Genomic DNA, 20,867 nt, shown 5'->3' with positions numbered 1-20,867 from the left:
TACAATTTCGGAACAGAAAAAAAAAGAAGTTCACTTTACTTTTTGAGAAAACATTAAAACAATTATCATGTCATGACACGGCGAAACGTGCAGAAACAAGGGTGGGTTTTCCGTTATTTTCTCCAGACTCCGATGACCGATTGAGCCTAAATTTTCATAGGTTTGTTGTTTTATATATAAGTTGTGATACACGAAGTGTGGGCCTTTGAACAATACTGTTTACCGAAAGTGTCCACTGCCTTTAAATGCCCAGCTTTTTGAGGTACACTTTTGAATACATAAAATGAATACATGTACAGTATTGGCACTTGAGGAATACAACAAATAAATCGTACACACGCGACCTTGGCACAGAAAGAGTGAATGCTAAAAGTTTTCCCAAAGCACTATTGTACTGTAACTGGTCAAAACTTTCAGCTCATATTTTTTAAAGGCAGCTGCCAGAGTTGCACTTGTCAGCAGGTTATTTTATAGGTTTGCCCGCCTAAGGACAAATGATAAAAATGTGTACATGCTCAAAGCAGTCTCGCAGACGAGTGTTAAAGACCAGCCATGTTGATGTTATTATTATGGTTTATTAAATCTGAGTCAATATGGCCAAAAGGTTCCTCTTGGGTCTTTACCATCTTTAAATTTACAGAGGTGTTCGCGAAGAGAAGATATACAGGCATGATATTCTTCCTACTTAAGTCTGTTTCTGATTTTTTGGACCTTGAAAAATTCAGAAAAATTGTTCTTCATTGTGTTTACACTTGATCTGGATAATCTCACATCCTTAAAGTGTTTTTGACATCGAGGATATTGAAGTCAAAATAGTATCATGAGTAATATTGATATATTGATGGATTTTAGTGTGTTGGAACTCGCCCACACCCCCTAGTCTGTTCGATCATAGAGATGGTTCAAAAATCCGGTAGTTGGTGCGTCAAATTGATGTGTCTGATCCTACGTTTGTGATCCACCTGGCAAGATCTTATCCTCCTTTGATCTTGCAATAAAGGAGGATCAAATAAGAGAATCAAATCCTGATCACTCTTGCATTTACACTAGTTGTTGATTGTCCTTGATCATGTTCTTCCTCCATGCCTTGATCACCTGTGCAGGATCTGATCCTCCTTTGATCGCCCCTTTCGAACCAAGTGTAAACGTAATGAAAATGTTCCTACTTTCTTTTAAGGACCAAATATCATGCCTGGATATATAGGAATGTTCAAGCCTGATAATACCACTAAGGAAATGGATTCATTGGAGGTAATCACCTCCATGCCAGTGTTGATTGCCTCTGATATCGGATAATGGTATCAAACAACTCAAAAACAAACACCAGGGCCCAATTTCATAAGCCTTTTTGAGGTATAGCTGACACAAAGCTACAACACTGTAAAGTTGTGGTAAATTTGTGCGTATTGACCATAGAAATAGAACGTATGTTATTCAGTAAAGTGTGCATTTTAGTGGACGCGGCGTTTACACGTAAACATAATGACCACCAACATGGTGAGCGTGGCGTCAGTCGCGACGTGTGACGCGCGCGTATAACGTCCGCCAAACCTCAAAAAGGTTCATAGAGCTGCTTCTAAGGCACAAAATGTACCCACTTGGAAGCACAACAACGATATGCTTGAGTAGAATTAAAACTTTGCATAACACCATGTGAATATATCTGTTTGCTCTTTTTGAGTAGTGTTGACTCTGAAATGTTATGCTCTTTAGAAAAAGGTTACCAGCTAAACTACTGTGTCACTTCACATGCATCATTCGCACCGTATTCCGCTCATTTCTGCTTAGCAATAATAAAGCAATATTTTCTCCTCGACCTCGGTCAGCTCTTTGAAATTGGGCCAAGCCAGCCTGACATTTTTCCTTTATCTACTGCACCTTTGCCATCAAACTTTGCTGGAAAAATAAAAAACCTATCATAATTGCCCTTACTGTGTCAACATCTCTAGTTCTACATTAACTGTGGAACAAAGAGAAACAAAGACAGGTTTTGAAGTTTTTTAATTGTGAGACCTTCTTATACAAGGGTTTTCTAGGTGTTGCAGCACACTCAGCAGCCACTGCCAGAAACACCGGGAGTCCGGGACAAACCCCTTCTGTTAGCAATAAGTGTAAATGTACAGGACAAACAGATAATAATAAAATAGCGCACAACACATAGAAATCAAATATGTCCCTAAGCGCCCTTGAGAAAAACACAACAGAATACAAAGACAAGATGTACTGGGTAACAAACAAAATGGATGAATTAAATATTAAATAAGTGCGTCTTTAAAGCAATCTTAAACTTAACAATGGAGTCAATGTTTTTCATGTGTTCTGGGAGATTGTTCCATAAGGTTGAGGCAGTGTGAATGAAGCTGCGTTCACCATATGATTCCCATCCGGTCTGAAGAGCGGAGCTTGGGAAACCTTTGAAGAGGCACAGCTAGGCCAAGACCAGGGCAACAGAGGCATTTGCTGTCTCCTTGTAATTCCAGGACTGCTTTTGATGTCTTTTTCCAATTCACCAATTTTGCAATTTCATCATTTGTATTCACGCTATAGGCCTACTGAATTGGCAAAATGTCAACATAGCAGTGAAGCTTTGTGCGTGTCGATTACACAAACGGTGGTTACCTGGGTTCCTTGCAGTGCACAAACAAATTCAACTTCATTTTTCTGGAAGGTACACTACTATTAGACAGCATATCATGATGAATTTACACACAACTATTTCTTTACTTTCTGTTTTATTTTTTCTCTTTAGGACAAACAAAGCAGCAGCCTGGTGAACGATCTTTTCCTAGACCTGAGGGACGGCAACCATCTACTCTCCCTTCTAGAAGTCCTCGGTGGACAAAAACTAGTAAGTACCCACCCTAAGATAACATCCACAGAATAAATACCTTCAAGGCTTTGCTGTACCATTAAGAAAGTTTCTTTAGCGCACTTGAGTGTGATTTTTTTTTTTTTGAGGATTAAAGTGAAGTGGCCTGTGCAGCATGTCTGGAATTTCATTTGAGAGGGCAAGGCCGTTTTCTTTTTGCAAAGGGTGCTTGCATTGGACAGTCTGAAAGTCTGTAGGAATATTGTGAAGGGGGCATCAAGGCCAAAGACTTGGCAACAGAGGCCATGTACATGTTTATGAGGATTAAAGTGCATGTTATTACCAAGTAGACTGAAAGATAACAATTCTCACCCAAGATGTTTGTATTACTTGCAGAAACGAGAGAAGGGTCATATGCGATTGCATCACTTGAACAACGTCAACAGAGCTCTGCAAATATTAAGCCAATATCAGGTAATAAACTCCCCCTGGAAACAATTAAACTGCTTGTTACACCCAGGGACCAATTTCATAGATGTTTAACAGCCAATTTTGTGCTTCCATTTCATAGTGCTTCTAAACGTAAGCACATGAAAAGACATGCTGACAAAACATTAATGCCGTAATGGTGCATATTCAAGGTGAGTGCACTTAAGCTGGCTGCCCAAATATCCTTGCTAACCTTGGAAATAGCTTTCTGCTACAGTTAGCGTGAACATTAAATTTGATAAAATAAACCGATAAGCAGCACTATGAAATTATGCCCAGGTGTAGTGTTAACTTATTTTGAACCTTGATAACTTGATTAAGGACCCAATGTATACTGTGGTCCTCAAGGATGTTTGATATGAAGCATTCATACATTTTTCTTTGTATCTTTCCAATCTGTTGGATCAATTTGGGAATTTAACGCAATTTGTTTGCCTTTCTAAATTGGAGTTGTTGGTTTAGTAAGGTTTGCGTGAACATCATGTAATAATCTCTCTATGGCTAATGAGTTGTGGTGGTTCAAAAAAAGAACCAGTGGTGTATTAACTTGAAGTTTCGATCAGTTTGCTTAGACTGTCTTCAGGAAAATGCTGGGCTCGATTTCATAAAGAAGTAAGGTTGATCTTAACAGGGAATCACTCTTATTTGCTAAGCTAACTTTGATGTCACGCTACAAACCGCTATGGCAATACTGACAACACATCCTAAAATGAATCTTAGTGCTTTGTGAAATTAGCCCCTAGCCTCTATGACAATGTGATGATTGGACAAATATTTTGAACAAAAGAGTGCAAGTTTTCTGCATGAAAAAAAGGTGTTGTCAAAATTTGTATTGGTTTATTTGATGTTGAAGACTCTTAAAAGCATTCGCACAACATCGGTAAACAGTATTGTCCAAAGGCCCACACTTTGTGTATCACAACTTTTATACAAACCTGTGAAAATAAAGGCTCAATCAGTCATCGGAGTCGGGAGAAAATAACGGGAAAACCCACCATTGTTTCCGCATGTTTCGCCGTTTCATGACATGTGTTTAAAATAAATCCATTATTCTCGATATCGAGAATTGATAAATGTTTTAATGTTTTCTCAAAAAGTAAGCATTTCATGGAATAATATTTCAATGGAAGTCTTTCACCTTTACCTTATGTAAATCTGTGAACTTTAAATTTTTGTTCTGTTCAGAAAGTGTTAAAGACTAAAAATTGAAGATTACTGACTTCTTTTGAAAAACAAATCTGCTGTACGACAACAATTTTTGGGGAAAATTGTCTTCTCACCCCTACTGCTTTCAATTACAAAGTTATTAGAGAATAGCTGTACTTCATATATGAATATAAACACGATATCTGACGCCAATCACCAGACTGGAAGGATTCAATTAGAGGGTCAATTCTGGGATCCCTAGGGGGCAGATGGGTCTGTATGGATCGTGCCATCATGACCATGACCACACATACTGACCACTGGCTAGCGGGTATGGCCTACCTCAATGGTATCACTATCAGAAAGGGCACCTGTCTTGGTTCAAGTTCCTTTAAGGTGGTATGGTAATGGTCAGTATGGTATCGTTGTAGGTCAGTCAATTTCCTTGTGGTATTGGTGATAAGGGGGAGGGGCGCAAATGCTGTCAGACTATCTTAAATACTGCCAAATTATCGACTTCAAATTTGTAATAAATTAATTATGTTTATTTGTTAACATTGTTGTCATCTCATTGGAAAATGCTATAGGCTTTCAGTATTGCCTTACTCAATGGTATCACAATTAGAAGTGGCACCTGTCTTGGTTCAAGTTGCTATAAGGTGGTATGGTAATGGTCGGTGTGGGTCAGTTGATATCCTTGTGGTGTTGGTTATAAATAAGCTGTGGCAAAAAATGCTGTTGGACTCTTTTATACTGCCCAATTACAAACTTTTGCCAGCGAAATTCCCAATAAACTCATGATGTTATTTTGGCTTTTGCTGTCATCTTGGGAAATGTCAAAGAGAAGGTGCTCCTTGAAGTGTCATACATTTTTGTGTAAAAATTACAGGGTTCTCCCCCGTATCGCACCGATATGCACAAATTGCAGGCCGCTATGTGAACATAGCGGCTGATGTCGAGGAAAAATAAAAAGTCGGTTTCCTTTTTTCTTTTGACTTTGAATCATAAAGATGAAACCTTTCATCTCAATGGACAGGGTTCAAACTCTATCTTTGTATTGTGGAGCCTTGCATTCAGATTGGGTATCCCTACCCGATTGCATTGGTTTACCCAAGTTGTGATGAGCATCTGAAGCGAGCCAAATGAGATCTGTGTTAAACATTTCGGTAAATAACTTAAACCTGACTCAAAAGAATTTAATGATAAAGTTGTTCAAATTACAGACAGGGTGTCCAACAGACACCCAGGTACCGTTCTGGCTAGCACTGCACTGGGATCTGTATATTTGGAGACCAAGTGAACTGAACATCTTCTTGCTTTATTCAATAGAAAACAAATATGTAAACTAAAACCGTCCAAAAAATACTTCACATTCTACATGCGGATGCTACGTATCTGTGCTGTAAATTATCAGATCTCTGTTGGCAATTGACATAGATGATATGACGACCCTATCTTATCTTCAACATTTTTGGGTAACCACGGTACAGCGTATAGTGCACTCACCTATAGTAACACTAACATTTCATTCTGCCAATGTGACTGTCTTGCAAATGGACTCTTGAGTCCAAAACATGAACGCTAGTGCATGTTACAACCTCAATTACCTCAAATTTACCACATGAGAATCCCTTTCAATCATGCTTCATTTGATGTATCAACATTGTACATGGATCAATTCCCTCAAGGGATTGTTACAGAGGAGAAATTGCTGTCATACAAGGTTTCTTGAAGAAGAAAAAACCCCAAACAAAACCAAAAACAAGGATGCAATGAGAGGAACTCGGAACTGTCTATCATCTAGGAATGGTTTCTGAGTAAAAATTGCTGTCATACAGGGTTTCTTGAAAATATATATAAAAAAATACCAAAAACTAAAAACAAAACCAGCGAAGCAGTTTTGAGGCATGCAGGACTGTCTATCATCTTCCCGGCTGGATGATTACTTTGATGGCATGGTTTGCTTAACTTTTTCAGCAGCAAGACCAGTGAGCTTGTCATTTCACTGGTCCATCGCAGGCCTGATACTTCACGGAGGCAAAAGAGGCCATTGACTCCGTGCACCCTGGTAATTGCCTTGGTGCCTTTGAAATGCTCTGGTAGAAATGAACACTTTCCTCATAGGGGAGCTCCTTTACCATGGAAAAAATGCCTTGGTGCCCTTACCGGTTGAAAAACGAAGGCCTGCCATCAGCTTGTTATTGTTCAATAGACTGTATTGAATAACCCCTTTTTTGCTACGAAAGTCGCCATCTTGTAGGTCAAACCGTATGCGCGTCCAAACGCGTACACCAATAAGGCAGGCAGAACGTAGCATTCCTGGTTTGATGTCTACGGCACATGCACGCATACACACCAGGGCACACGCGCACAGATGCCCTCTTGTAGGGCAGACATTTGAACGGTGACGTCATATTCAATATGGTCTATAGGGATGCTTTTCAACACTAAATTAGCCAGGGGCCAATTTCATAGAGCTGCTAAGCACAAAAATTTGCTTAGCATGACATTTTCTTCCTTGATAAAACAGTATTACCAACCAAATTTCCATTTGTTCCATATTGCTTGTTACTGGTATTCAGCTCTTGTTTGCTTATCCTGAAAATCACGTGGAAATTTGGTTGGTAATCCTGTTTTTATCAAGGAAGAAATTTCATGCTAAGCAAATTTTTGTACTTAGCAGCTCTATGAAATTGGGCCCAGCTGGGTGACTTAGAGAGTGAACTTTGACTGGTCCTTTGGTGATGTAACTGGCATTTTGCCAGCGGACCACTGTTGAGGCATATTTCAATCTGTTGAAATCGCATTCACAAGTATGTATTTTAAAGGGTGTTTGTAACTTTTGTAGGACGAAAAACACAATGTCCACAGATTTACACTAAACTTACACAGTTTGAAGATAATGATAGTAGAAAGCTTCCCTGAAAATATTATGTGCTGAGGTGCTGTAGTTTTGGGAAATGAGTAAAACAATGTCATAAAAATAATTTTCGTCTCATGAGACAAATTTTTGTTTAAATCTTTTACAAACGTATTTTCATGACATTGTTTTACTAACTTCTCAAAAACTACAGCACCTAAGTACGTAATATTTGAAGTGAAGCTTTCCACTATCATTATCTTCAAACCCTGTAAGTTTAATGTAAATCTATGGACATTAGGAAAAAGTACCCAAATCCTTTAAGGGAAGCTTTTCCGCCATGACCGTCTATAATAATCTACAGTTTGAACTTGTACAATTAAAATTTAAATTAGAATTCAGTACAATTAAATCTGCTGTGAAATACTTGTATTTTCCTTCTTACCAAGGCACACCCCACCTTTCAATACATAAAATATGCCAATTGAATTTGTTTAATATAACGTAATTACGAATGCTATCACCGAACATTGTTTGGAAGTCATGTCCATTGTTTGGAAGCCTAATAATTAGTGAGTGTACATGTAATATGGCCACGGTTGACGTAGGAGACTTAATTGGCGTGGGGTACACGCTTGCGCATGTAGGTGTGTAGAATAGCGTCCGATAATCGGTGTTGTAGTGTATACAAAAGCAAGCTGGCTTGAAAGGACTGAAAATCTTGTATCCATGCCAGGTGAGTGGTTATAATCAAATTGCAGTGTGTAATGCCAAGTGACAATTGTATTAGGTAGGGTCATTGTATGGCCGAGGTATAATTGATTGAGAAATAAGTCTTTAAAGGTATTGGCCTGGCATTGGCCATGGTGGAAAGACCACTCTAGCGACATACTGTACTGTGTGTCTATGTTCTGTTTATGGTTGTGTATGACTGTAAAACAGTCAACATGTCACTGTGATTTTTAATCAGGATTGGTGGCAGGGTCGACCCTTTGACCGAAACGCGGAGTCTTGAGATCTCTCTGACATCTTGGCCCAATTTCTTAAGCTGTTTTAAGCAGAAAATACTGCTTGATAGGTTTCTTTGATGTTATTAAACCATCGAGGTTCAGTGTTATTTCTTGTTAATGGTTTTGTGGAAGGTTGTTGTTGAGGACTTGGTGAATATTTGTCACACCTCCTAATGGTTCTGTTTGAGTCAACCAGAGGGATGGAACTAAACAATTGTATTAGGGGCATATACCTGGCTGAACTGTACCTAGTGGTTCAATAGACCCCTTGCACTGGCCGCCATCTTTGATGTCAAACAATGAAAACATGCATGCTTGTACCACTGCGCATATCTCTCAACTAATGGGCCATATTTTTTACTGCGTGAGGGCGCTCTCAATCACTTCCGGGGGTATATTCATTCATACCCAAAACAGTTATTAAATACTGGAACACATTACCACCACAGACATCTAATCTGTCACGGACAATAAGACTTTTAGAGAAGCCGTTTTAATCCACCTCTAAAGCAACTTCAAACTACGGCGCAACAAAAGTGACAGAACGCCTATGAAAACTGTGGAGGACTAATCGCGTTTACCTTCCGGAAGTGATAAAAATGCTATTGAGAGCGCCCCCACGCGGTCAAAGATTTTGCGCATTGGTAGCTCTATATCAACCTCAGTGAGGGGACTGTTCTGGGCTTGTGATGTCATATGCAAGGAGGGGTCTATTGTTGCAGTAACTTAATGTGAAGTGATGACAATGACACCAAATGACATCACTTTGTGACGATGACATCTAGGCCAAAATGACAACATGTCATTTTGTTGACATTCCCATTATCAATGCTACCCACACACACCCTTTAAGTGGGCTTCTGAAGTCTTGTGCAGGACTGTTTTGATAACATTTTGTTGATAGTGTGAATATTTCTCCCTGTAGGTTCGTCTTGTCAACATCAGTAACAATGACATCGTCGACGGTAACCCAAAACTGACGCTCGGACTTGTCTGGAGTATCATATCACATTGGCAGGTATGTGCACTATTTCGTTGATATGTAACTTTTTTTCTGCCGTTATTCATCGACTGCGTCATCACGTGAAATGCTTAAATTTCATGGAGTTTGTGAGCTGAAATCATTGCTTAGCAACATCAGGGTCAAACTTCATAGAATCGCTGAAGTGGAAAATATTACTTTTGTCAGCTAAGCAGATATTAGCAGCATACCAGTCAAAAATTGTACATGTGACATGGTAAATTGGCTGGGCACCTTATTCTGGTAAGCATCTGTTTGTTGTGCATAGCTAGTGACACTTGTGTCCTTAAGCAAGACACTTAACCATTGCTTCGTTCTTCGGATGGGACGTAAAGCCGTTGGTCCCATGTGTTGTGTAATGCTTGTAAAAGAACCCAGTGCACTTTTCGAAAAGAGAAGGGGTTCGCCCCGGTGTTCGGCTGCTGTATGCACTGTAGCACCTTGTAAACCCTTATAAGGTGCTAAATAATTGGGTCTCAAAATTCATCACTGCAATTACCTATCTTTCTTTTTGGGTACCAACCACATTTAAGGCAGCGTACAGACACCAACCCTCAGAAAGCTGAGTTCCAATTCATGCATGAATCTTCGGTCAGATTCAATTGTTTAGGGGTGACAATTTTTTCAAACCATCCTACTTTAAAAGGGATTCTTTCTCAAAATATTTTATACTTTCAACAGCTGCAGTGCTTAACCAAACAAGTTTTTATGGTCATTTATTTGTTGTCGTATCTCTACCTTTAAAGAAGCAACTGATTAGTAGATCCCAGTTACCCCGCAATTTCAAATTCACACCCCTCTCTTACTGAAGCCTGTGTCAAAGGTCACACTCCCAAGAAGTCAATCCATCCCCCTCACTCCTCTCCTTTCTGGATGCAAAGTCTCACCCTGCAGTAGTTGATTCCTTCCCACTATAATGAGTGTACTCTGTTGACACAAATGTGATGGATACAATCTCAGCCGAGGTTAAAAGGTCAAATAACTTGAGCTTCAAATGTGTAATAATATCCGTGGTGCGATAAAATATCTTTAGTTATAAAAGCTGCAGACTGGGAAAGGAACCTGTGAAATTGATGACATGGGCACAGACAAATAATATGCAGAGAGCTCCATCATGCATTTCATAGAGGAGCAGACTCGTTAAAGATGGGTTATGTTATAATGCGTGCCCTCAGCATTGCAGATTGGGTAATTGTTGTGCAGTGCATGGTTAGTGCACAAATCACATGTACTTCTACTGTGCATGAACTTTACTTAGGAGGGTAACACGATTTGTGCAATTTTATTACCTGCGGTAGGGGCACAATAAGCTGTGCAAATCTTGCTCATATATGCGAACACTCTCAGGAAAATGTTGGCTAACATTGCTTCAACTTGCGAGGGAAACAAAATCATGAACTTGAAGTGTCGCAAAGTTCAAATATGAAGAGACTTGGATGGTCTGTTGAGATGGAAGGGGGAGAAAGAAAAATGGAAGAAGAACCAAACTGTGTATGGACCCCTCAATATATTTTTTGATAAAATATTTGACTCTAAACAACAAACCAGACCATATTACATTTAATAAACAACCAATAAAAGTCATACCAATTTAAAGGTGTAAAGATGACCTAAATATCTTGAGGATTAACTTTAAAATGATGTGTCCGCAGATCTTTAGCCCAAGTAACCTCAATAACATTTGAATTTGAGAAACGTTACTGTCAAATATGTTTCTCAGATTGTTTATTCAAATTATTGACTACTCTTCCTTTATCTCAAAAACGCCTCCACTTTTTGAAATGAAGTTTTCATACCTTTGTTTTATTGATACAAATATCTACATTTGTATTGGATAAAAACAATTAAACGTTCCAAAAACCAAAGGTACATACTATTTCCCTTTAATGATGCCTAGTTTGGGGAGAATTTCATTCAAGCCTCATCAGGAAGCAATGCTTTAGTTACTCGTTGCGCCGGGGGGCTCTCTATTTTTATGCATTTTTTCCTTCAGATCAGATCGTGACTGATATCTGATAACACACTATGTATATGCGCATGGAAAACAATATTCAATCAATATGCATGAGTCTTAATGGCATGCCTGATCGTCCGACGCATTGAGTTACATTTGGCGATCTCGCTTATTTTATTTGCGCCCAGGCCCCCCATATTTATTTTTTTATGTGCCAAGAAATGATTAATTACTTTGAGGTATCTAGACACAGTACTTGTTGTCTCGATGTATGTTGATTACAAGTTTCAGACATAGGGTTTTATCGCCCGGCTTCAGATTTTTAGTCAGGCTGAGCATGTACTGTGCCGAGATAAAGATGTTTATAGAGGGAGTATATTAAACATTCCCTGTCTTGGCAAATAATTGGTGACCTATTATTTAGCTACCCTTAAAGGGGGGCTTCTTTGCCTTGATTATTTGTGAGATTTTTCCAAGGACGTTTGACTTGTAGGTTTTCACTTTGAAGATTTTGGTATCAGGCATTTTGTAATGATTATTATCAAGGGAATAAAAGGGTAGCGAGGAGTTCTTACACGGCCGTTTAAAGCCAGCAGGGTCGATTTGCCGTGTGATAAAGGCCCTCGTTTTCGGCTCGGGCCTTAAGCGCATGGCAACGACCCTGCAAGGTTTTAAACAGACGTTAAAGAACGAGTCACCCCATTCATAAATGCCCTTTTGTTAAAAAACATTTAAAAATCTCAATTACAGACACTTTGACAGTTGAAAATTTGAGGTTTGAAATTTTTTTTCCCAAAAACTTTGTGAAGAGTCTGTTACGCGTGGGTTGTGTGTACGCGTGCATGCATAGAATTACGCGCTGTTACTAATAGCTATGAATTGCGTGCCGCGTTGTAATCTTGCGCGCCTGACACGCGGAAGCCACCCGGTTATAAACACTGGTCATTATCAACCGTTGAAACACCCCCCAAGTGACGCGCTCTCCACCAATAGGAGTAGAGAAACTGTCTGGGCTATTTATGAATACTTGTTTTGGCGTAAGGAAGACACATCTATTGCTCAAAACCTGACATAATATCACAAGCCTGATACTTCATAGAGGCAATTACCTCCGTTGTCCATGATGGTCATTGTTGCCTTGGTGTCTCTTGAAATGTTCCAACAGGATTTCACAATTTGCCCATAGAGGTGCCCTTAACCAAAGAGACAATGCAGCTTACCCTTTTATAAACCAAGCTATCAATGTATCAATGTACAAGCACAGAAATTTGTGCAATCAAGGTTGTTTTTCTTTCATTTATTTTCATGCAGCTTTGAATTGATGACCAATTGAGCCAAAATGTTCACAGATTTGTTATTGTATGCTTTCAAATGTTGGGTTACACCTAGTGAGAATACTGGTCTTTGGCAATTAACAAACGTGTCCAGGGGTAGAATTCACAAAGAGTTAGGACTAGTCTTATCTCGAGTTAGGACCAGTTACTCGTCCTAACTTAGGAATATCCATGCAATTTGTATATCTCCTAGGACTCGTCCTAAGTTAGGACTAGTCCTAATTCTTTGTGAAATCGACCCCAGTGCCTTTAAACTAGGGGAATTGAATTAGAATATTAATTTCCCATTCGATATGTGGCGCCTTCCCTTATAATACGATGATCTGGGCAAATTCCAACCTTTGAGCTAAGAGAAACTGAAAACTGATGATATCTTGAGACTGCAGCGTCAGTGAGCGTGCTTGACCTATCCTCCTCTACTTATGTTGCACTTGAAGACATAGCCGAGAGGAATCAATTAGTTTTTCATTTGAGTTTGCCTGTAAGGAGACAGGGTACTAGGTTAGTAAAGGTGGTTATATGAGCTTGCTGTCAGCCGATATTTTCTAGATTTGTTGCTGTCTTAGAATCTTGATAAATTACTTGAGATGCGGTGTATCCTCTCTGTAAAAGAGAACTTTTCAATGTCTTGGATTTGGGTGAATTATTTTGGAATTGGATTATAAATTCATCCGATGATCCTGTTTAGATTCCGGCTTACTGTTGAGTAGGGGAGGTGATGGGATTGGTGTCGGGCAATACTTGCTAAATTTGTTGCAGTCTGAAAATTTTGATTAATGACTATGATATTGTACCCTCTCTGTAAAAGAACACTTTTCAATGTGTTGGATTCCGGCAAATGATTTTTGGACGTGGATATCATCCACATGATGATCCTGTTCAGAATTGAGCAAACAGTTTAGTAGAACAATAGGGTAATTTACTACTGTAGGTGATGTGTTTGTGCCTTTGATGATGCAAACGTAGAATTCAGCACACCGCCATGAGAAAATATTTGGTTTTAGGGCCATTGCAGGTCCTTTGAAATAAACAGGTCGGATTAAAAAGGAACTGCCCAGCAACTTTGACAGTATTTGGAAGATTGCCTTTTATTCTACCTATATTTTTTCTATTGACAAATCTGCGATGGCCCTAATTTCCAATGACATCTTTAGACTGCATGCTGAATTCTATGCCTTTGTCACCACAGGCGCAACTCCCCAAAATATTTCCCTTGTCTGCCCCAGCACTCGACAGACCTTTCTTGTAAACTTTCTTTACAATCTTTTGAAATGGTATAAACAAATCTCTGCAAATCTCAATAGTGCGTGCCCTCTTCCAAGTTTGACAATCAATTAGTCCACTGTTGCCCCTGACCTACTAAAACAACAACAACAACACATGACCACAGATGATTTCCTTTTCTCAACGTCAGTTTACAAATGTCCCTGTCATCTTGGTATTTTCACTTCACATCGTGGTATTTTTCACTCCACGCCATAACCTCAGTTTTATATCTGCATCTGTGGGTCAGGGCATCTCCTCTTACATTCCAGTCATTCCTTAGAATATGGCCAGCGGAAATGCAAGAGCCCTCACTACCACTCTGATCTCCAGCAGAGAAAGTATTACTCCTTCTTTCTTCACATACTCCTTTATCTCCTTGCAGCATTTTTTTTCTTGTGTTTTCATCTTAAAGAGATAACACACAAACAATGTCGGTTACAGTATATTAGCCTTCAAGAAAAATTCTGCTAGGTCAAAACGTCAGGCCATTAACTTATTTTTTGCATTTAATTAGAAAGCAAACATTTCATCTTGAGTTTTTATTATTATTATTATTTTTTTTTACCCATACACCGATATATGTTAGCACTGTATACTCAGTACTTTCCCGATTCCTGTGAAAAAATATCACAGGCATGTTACTCGGGTGGGATTCGAACCCACGACCCTTGCATCTTGAGTTGAAATTTCTCAGTAGAGTGCCACCTACATGTATCGGCAGGCAGCCCTGTACGCTTTGTTTTTGAAAGGGCAAGGGCACCAAGGCATTTTTCCCTTGGTAATATGAGGAAATTGTAAATTTCTACTGGAGCATTTCAAGGGCACCAAGGCAATGACCATGGGGCACGGCGGCAATCGCCTTAATTGCCTCCTTGAAGTATCAGGCCTGGGCAGGGGGTAGGAGAGGAATGTACAATTGAATGGGCAAGATCTTCATTCTGACATTAGTTAAAAATGATGAGTGGTTTGCACTAGTTGTTCACTGAGTAGAACTAGGATTATTCTATATCTATTTTAGTTTATCTCTCCCAAAATTTACGGCATTTCATGACAAATTTACATGGGTACTTTTATCGATTTAGTAAGTTTTTGTAATCGTATGCTCATGTATAGATCCCCTCTTTAACATGAAAGCATTTACTGACATGTTACCTCTGAAGGCCCTGGTCTAGTGACATGATTAGTGCAGTGAATGTTGCCACTCAGTCACTATAGGGATACCATGTCTTCAAGGTATGCTGTTTTGCTACAGTACAGCCTGACTTGACTTCCAATGGTATTTTCACCTGGCGTAATCCATTTTGTGTTGGCATGGTGATAAATACCCTGTCATCCTTCCTACATTTTGACTGGATCTGATAGCACACAAAAAGAAGAAAAAAAGGAGAAAGAAAAGCGCTTACCCAGTGCAGGGCGCAAACTAACCAACAGCAATTGCCGTGGTGCCCTGTGCATTTGCTGTGGTGCCTTTTGAAAGTTCCAATTCAAATTGACATTTTCCTCATAGAGGTGCCCCTAACAACAGCAAAATTGCTGTGCCCCTTCAAGAGCGAAGTTCAAGGCCCATCAGTAATTCAAGAAAAAATTCACGTTTAGTAGTCAAAGACCAGTATTCTCACTTGGTGTATCCCAACATAGCATAAAATAACAAGCCTGTGAAAATTGGTCATCGAAGTTGCTAGAAAATGATGAGAGAGAAAACACCCTTGTTTGTATGCGTTCAGGTAGGAATAAAAGACTTCTGGCTAGAAGTCTTTTATTATTTTAGTGAGAAATTACCTCTGTCTCAAAATCTATGCTACTTCAGAGGGAGACGTTTCTCACAATGTTTTACACTATCAACAGCTCTCCATTGCTCATTACCAAGTCAGTTTTTAAGTTAATATTTGTTTTGAGTAATCACCTTCCCTTTAAGTAATGATGCAATGCCTTAGCCCGAGTCACTGTACCCATGTGTCTCCAAATTGAAAGTTCAGGACTTGTTCTGTTGTGATGATCACTGGCTCAATGCTAAAATTGTTGGCCAGTGTTCAAACATTATTTTCATGTTTTTTAAAATTTTTAAATTTTATTTTATAAACACCGAGCTGAAACAATTTAAAGCACGGATATGCTGTGTCTTGGCTCTTTTCCAAAATTGTTCTCTCAGCTAAAAATATAAAACTGGGAAGCTGGTAGTATAAATATTCATGGGTTTTAACAAAATAAATAAAAAGGAAACAATGAATTCCCAGATGCCAACCCTTGAATGCTTTGTATTCTCTTTTGCCGACGGCGCGCGGACTGACCCTCCCTCCCCGTGTTTAATCCATGGATGGGCCAGTCGTCGATTTCACCAAACTCTTCCAATTAATATTAGGATAACATGTGTAGGGCGAGTTACATTGTAAGTTTCGTAACCACAGCTGCTAGATTGCTAGGATGCATTTAATTGTCCTAACTTGAGATAGGATTAATCCTAGCATTTCATGAAATCGGCTGATGAGTGTATTGTAACAGGCAATGTTCAAGTGGTTTTGTGTCTTGCCTCCAAGATGTCCCACTAGTGTTTATTGCAGTAAGTGCTCTCAGGTTGAGCTGTGCCTCAGACATCTTGACTGATAAATTAGCGGTCAGACACCCTGGGTTTTATCAGCTGGGCATGGAGTGTAGGCCGAAGTGGCTGGGGAACAAGACCTTATGAATAGTAATTGTCAAACACGTCTGATGTTTTGGCCATCATTATTGCTTTGTGCGTAGACTCTTAAAGCCGTTTTGCATGATGGGGGAAAAGCAAACATTAATGTGGCAAATATTCTGCTGTTTGAGAAAAAAAAGTGTAAATACATCGTATGTCTTCAGGGGCTTCCTCACCAGATGACGATAGTGTTATGAAATGTTCTGTTTTTTTCATTTGCTTGCAACCTCACCCACACCCTTTCTTTTTTCAAACATACTTTCGGACTTTGTTGTCTTCAAAAGTTAAGGAAATGTAGTTAGTTTCTGCAAACTACTTATCAGTGAAAATCAACCAAAAGGACCTATGGTATAAGTGAACAAAATATTGAATGGAATAATGCTCTGATGCTTTCCAGGCTTTCTTGGTGTTTCGACCCTAACAGGGTCCTTCACAAAGACTTTGCTAGCGTCGAAACGTCACACAATTCATTATTTCTTCCTTTAAAAGTTGAGATATATTTTAGGAACTTGAGTATACATACATCACCGATATGGGTAAAAACCAAAAATTAATATTCTTTATCCCCAATGCAAGTTTAACATCTATTAAATCGTTTGCAGTACCCGCTGCTAAAACATAGGATTCAAACTGCCTCTAGCTACCGGCAACCTCGGTAGTCTAGTTGGTAAGACACTGCTCTAGAATTGCAAGGCTCGTGGGTTTCAATCCCACCCGAGTAACATGCCTGTGATTTTTTTCACAGGACTCTGGAAAGTACTGAGTATACAGTGCTGACATACATCGGTGTATATGGGTAAAAACCAAAAATTAATATTCTTTATCCCCGATGCAAAATTAACATCTATTAAAACTTGAGACCTGCATAACATTTCCTTTGACTTGGGTCAATGATACATGTACACGTAGGTCCACAGTCACAGAATCGTTACTTTCCTTGTACTCTGGATTTCAACTGAATCTCACAAAAATTTCATCTCGTTTGTTTTTTCCACTCCTTTTTCTGTAGAAACCACTCAACATCCAAATCTAAATGCATGTTTTGCATTTAGATTCAATAGTTGTGTATAAATGCAATGGGGTCAATCACGTACTACAACCCATGCCTGATTATACAATATTTTATGCGCGATTGTAAATACATTTGGAACACAGGTAAAGTCAGTGGTGGGTTGATTATCGGGTTTTGTTACGTACTAATGCTCAATGAATGCGTTAAAGGGTTTTGATACCTATCATAGATCAAGTTTTTGGCCATGACATGAATCCCTACTCACTGTGAATTAAGATGTATGTTTCAGCTACATGAGTTGTCACGTTTTGGAGAAAAAAGGTGAAAATTACAGAGCAACGTTTTCAGAAGAGCCGTGTAAACCCATTGTACATGTGAAAATAATTTTCATCTCACTTTTCCATAAAGCTTAATTTTGTAAACTGTTTACTCATTTCTAAAAAAAAAAACCCAAAACAGCACCACGGCGCAAGTTACATTTTTAGGGACGCAAAATTATCTGCAAACATTGTACATGTAAGTTTAATGTAAATCTGCGGCTGTTTGTGTTTTGTGTCGAACAAAAAGTATCCAAACCCTTTACGAGGACATTTTAATGTGATGCATTATACTTGTATAATTACAATGTATGAATGCAAGTGGTACACTGGTTCTCATGCATGAACATGAACATGAACATGTACATCCGATCCATATTGTTACACCTGGCCATTGAAATCTTATTAAGACGTTTATTATGTATAAATTCAAGGAGACATTGAAACGGTGTGTCGGTAAAGACTAACTGGAAGCACAGTTTCCATACCTGGACAACAGAATGGAAAATCGACTTCTTTGCACAGTCTAGTTGACCCTGCTTTCAGAATTTCATCTTTATCAGGGATATGGCCACGTCTGAATTAGTGGCTACAGTTACGGCTAGACTTTCACGTCTTCATGCATTGAGGTATTGACCCCTTGCACGCGCGTCACACGCATGTGGGCAATTTAGGTTTACTTGTATTAATGCCGCGTCACCTAAAATGCGCACATCACTGCATAACGCACAGCATAGAGTTATATATGAAAACGCACAGTGAAATTGCCCACCAGTATGGCTGGCGCATTCAAGATTTTTCTGAAGATGACGTCAGGTGAAATGGGTCAAGAGGACATCCTTAAAAATAGCCTTAGCAACAGCAGTAGCTGTATACGGCCACGCTCTTAAAAATGGTGACAGCTTGAAATCCTCCATAATTTGTTGCGTGGTTTTTCTTGATTTTGATTGATTTGTAACTGAATTATGAATCACCCGCTCAATCATATTTGTTGTTCACAGTGCTGGTCTTAATATCAAAAATACATTCCCACAAATTAGAGTGGATAAACTCTCTGTGGTATTTATTAATGAACTTTTATGATGAATCTTTGAAAACATTTTTTTTTCCCAATCATTTTTTCAATCAATAGTGACTTTCCATTAACAAAGTTTGAGTGGATCACCAGGGCCCAATTTCATAGAGCTGCTTAAACACAAAAAAACAGTTAAGCATAACAAATTTATGCTTACCAGAATAAGGTTAGCGGTCAAACTACCATTGTCCATGTGCAACTTGTGACTGGTATCGTGCTCTTTTCTGCTTAGCAGAAGTGTGACTAGCACTAATTTCTGCTTTAGCAGCTCTATGAAATTGGGACCATGGACCATGAATGATGTCATTTCTCTGTTTATATTATTACCGTCCCCAGAAATCCCAGACAAACCAAGATTGATATTAACTTGTTTGATGTTATCCTTCTCTAGGCACAAGAGCTGTCCAATTCCAAAATGACTGATAGCCGGGAGCTCAGCACAGAGAAGACGGTGCTCAATTGGTGTCGTGAGACAACTCAGGGGTAAGGCTGAGCTAACCAATAACCAGTACCTTAATGTCTGGGGTTTTACAAAGCATTTTCAATCACCCCCCCCCCCCCCCCCTCCCCCCGAAAAAACATATAGACCTTTCCATTGATGTCATCCAGCGGCCATCTTATAGGTAAAACGATGACGAAACAATCAAAATTCACATGTCCTTTGCGTGATGCCTGTTTAATCTTTTAGAGACCAATAGTGGCCACAAATGGCTTGAACCAAATGCTCAATAGCGGCAAGGTTTGACCTACTTCCATTCACATAGAGAGGTCAAAGTAAAGGTCATGTCCGGAAATATGAAATTTTCCAATGTAGTATGTGAATATAGTATTTCAGATTTTAGACACAAAACTAAATTTTCTGTTGCATGTTAATTTTTGTTTAGAGCAATGTCTAAGCGTTTTGTGATGATTGTACACAAATGAATGGTCTCTAAATGAGTAGGCAGGTCACTGGTGAGCAAAGAATATCAGCCTGTGCAAATGCGTGCATAATATAAGTTATCACACTAGCGCAAGTGGAATATGGAAAAATATAGCGCTTCTGTGTCCCATATCCAACGACGCTAAAGGCTTAATTGGATATGGGACGCAGATGCGCTATATTTTTTCGTATTCCACGAGCGCGCGTGTTATAATGAGTTTATCTTCCAGTCTCACGTGCAACGCGCAAAGTTTAAAGTTTCAGAACGATATTTCGCGACGAACAGCATGCACGCACACAAAGTTTAGAATGTAATTTTTGCACTGTCTGTATACAGAACGTGATGCATTGACACTCACAATACAAACAGAGGAAGTAGTATATAAAACAGAGGAAGTAGTATATGTTTTTATCCCCCCTCCAGTTCGAGCATCTGATTTGTGGATTAGCACGTACTGGAAGATCATTTTTTGTAACACCTTGGTTCAAAAAAGCTAACACAGAATTTCATTGTTAACCTTGTAATACAAAAATTGTGCATAAAATGGCCCATTAACGCAGCACCGTAAAAATTGAGACCATCATGAAAATTGCTGTAATACATTCTATTAGGCAGCTCAAGGTATAGCTTATCAAGCCAATGGCCATCGCACATAGCCTACTAACACAGCTGAACCAAATGTAATGTCATTAGAGCTTGACATTTCAGCCTATTACATGTACATGCCTGGGTAAAGGCAACTGGGTAAATGCACAGCATACGTGTTATAAACCGAGTCATTACAGCTTTGTTGAAATTAGCGGTGTGAGAAAACTGTGGGGCATATTGCTAATTAAAATAAACTTTAAAGCTAAACTCACACAACAGGTCTATTCAGCTGGTTTGCTGTTTCATTTTATTTTATTTTATATTCATAAATATCCCAGTCAATCTATCCAGTCTGATTGGTCAAGAGGAGATCATGTAGCCAATTG

The 20,867-nt window shown here is 39.1% G+C and overlaps 1 protein-coding gene across 4 annotated transcripts in view; it reads left to right on the top strand.

Moving 5' to 3' along the window:
- The window catches only part of LOC139947482 (dystrophin-like), a 252,509-nt gene that overhangs the window by 56,446 nt on the left and 175,196 nt on the right, over positions 1-20,867 (top strand). For all 4 annotated transcript variants that reach the window (XM_071945408.1, XM_071945405.1, XM_071945406.1 and 1 more), the window contains 4 exons: positions 2,750-2,848; positions 3,206-3,283; positions 9,240-9,332; positions 19,362-19,453. In XM_071945408.1, the coding sequence (XP_071801509.1) occupies positions 2,750-2,848; positions 3,206-3,283; positions 9,240-9,332; positions 19,362-19,453 (362 nt within the window). The remainder of the gene's footprint in view (positions 1-2,749; positions 2,849-3,205; positions 3,284-9,239; positions 9,333-19,361; positions 19,454-20,867) is intronic.

The sequence above is a fragment of the Asterias amurensis genome, chromosome 14 (assembly GCF_032118995.1).
Source record: "Asterias amurensis chromosome 14, ASM3211899v1".
In the NCBI taxonomy this organism is placed as follows: Eukaryota; Metazoa; Echinodermata; class Asteroidea; order Forcipulatida; family Asteriidae; genus Asterias; species Asterias amurensis.
Note: the sequence above shows the minus strand (reverse complement) of the source record. Positions and strands in the feature narration are given on the sequence as shown.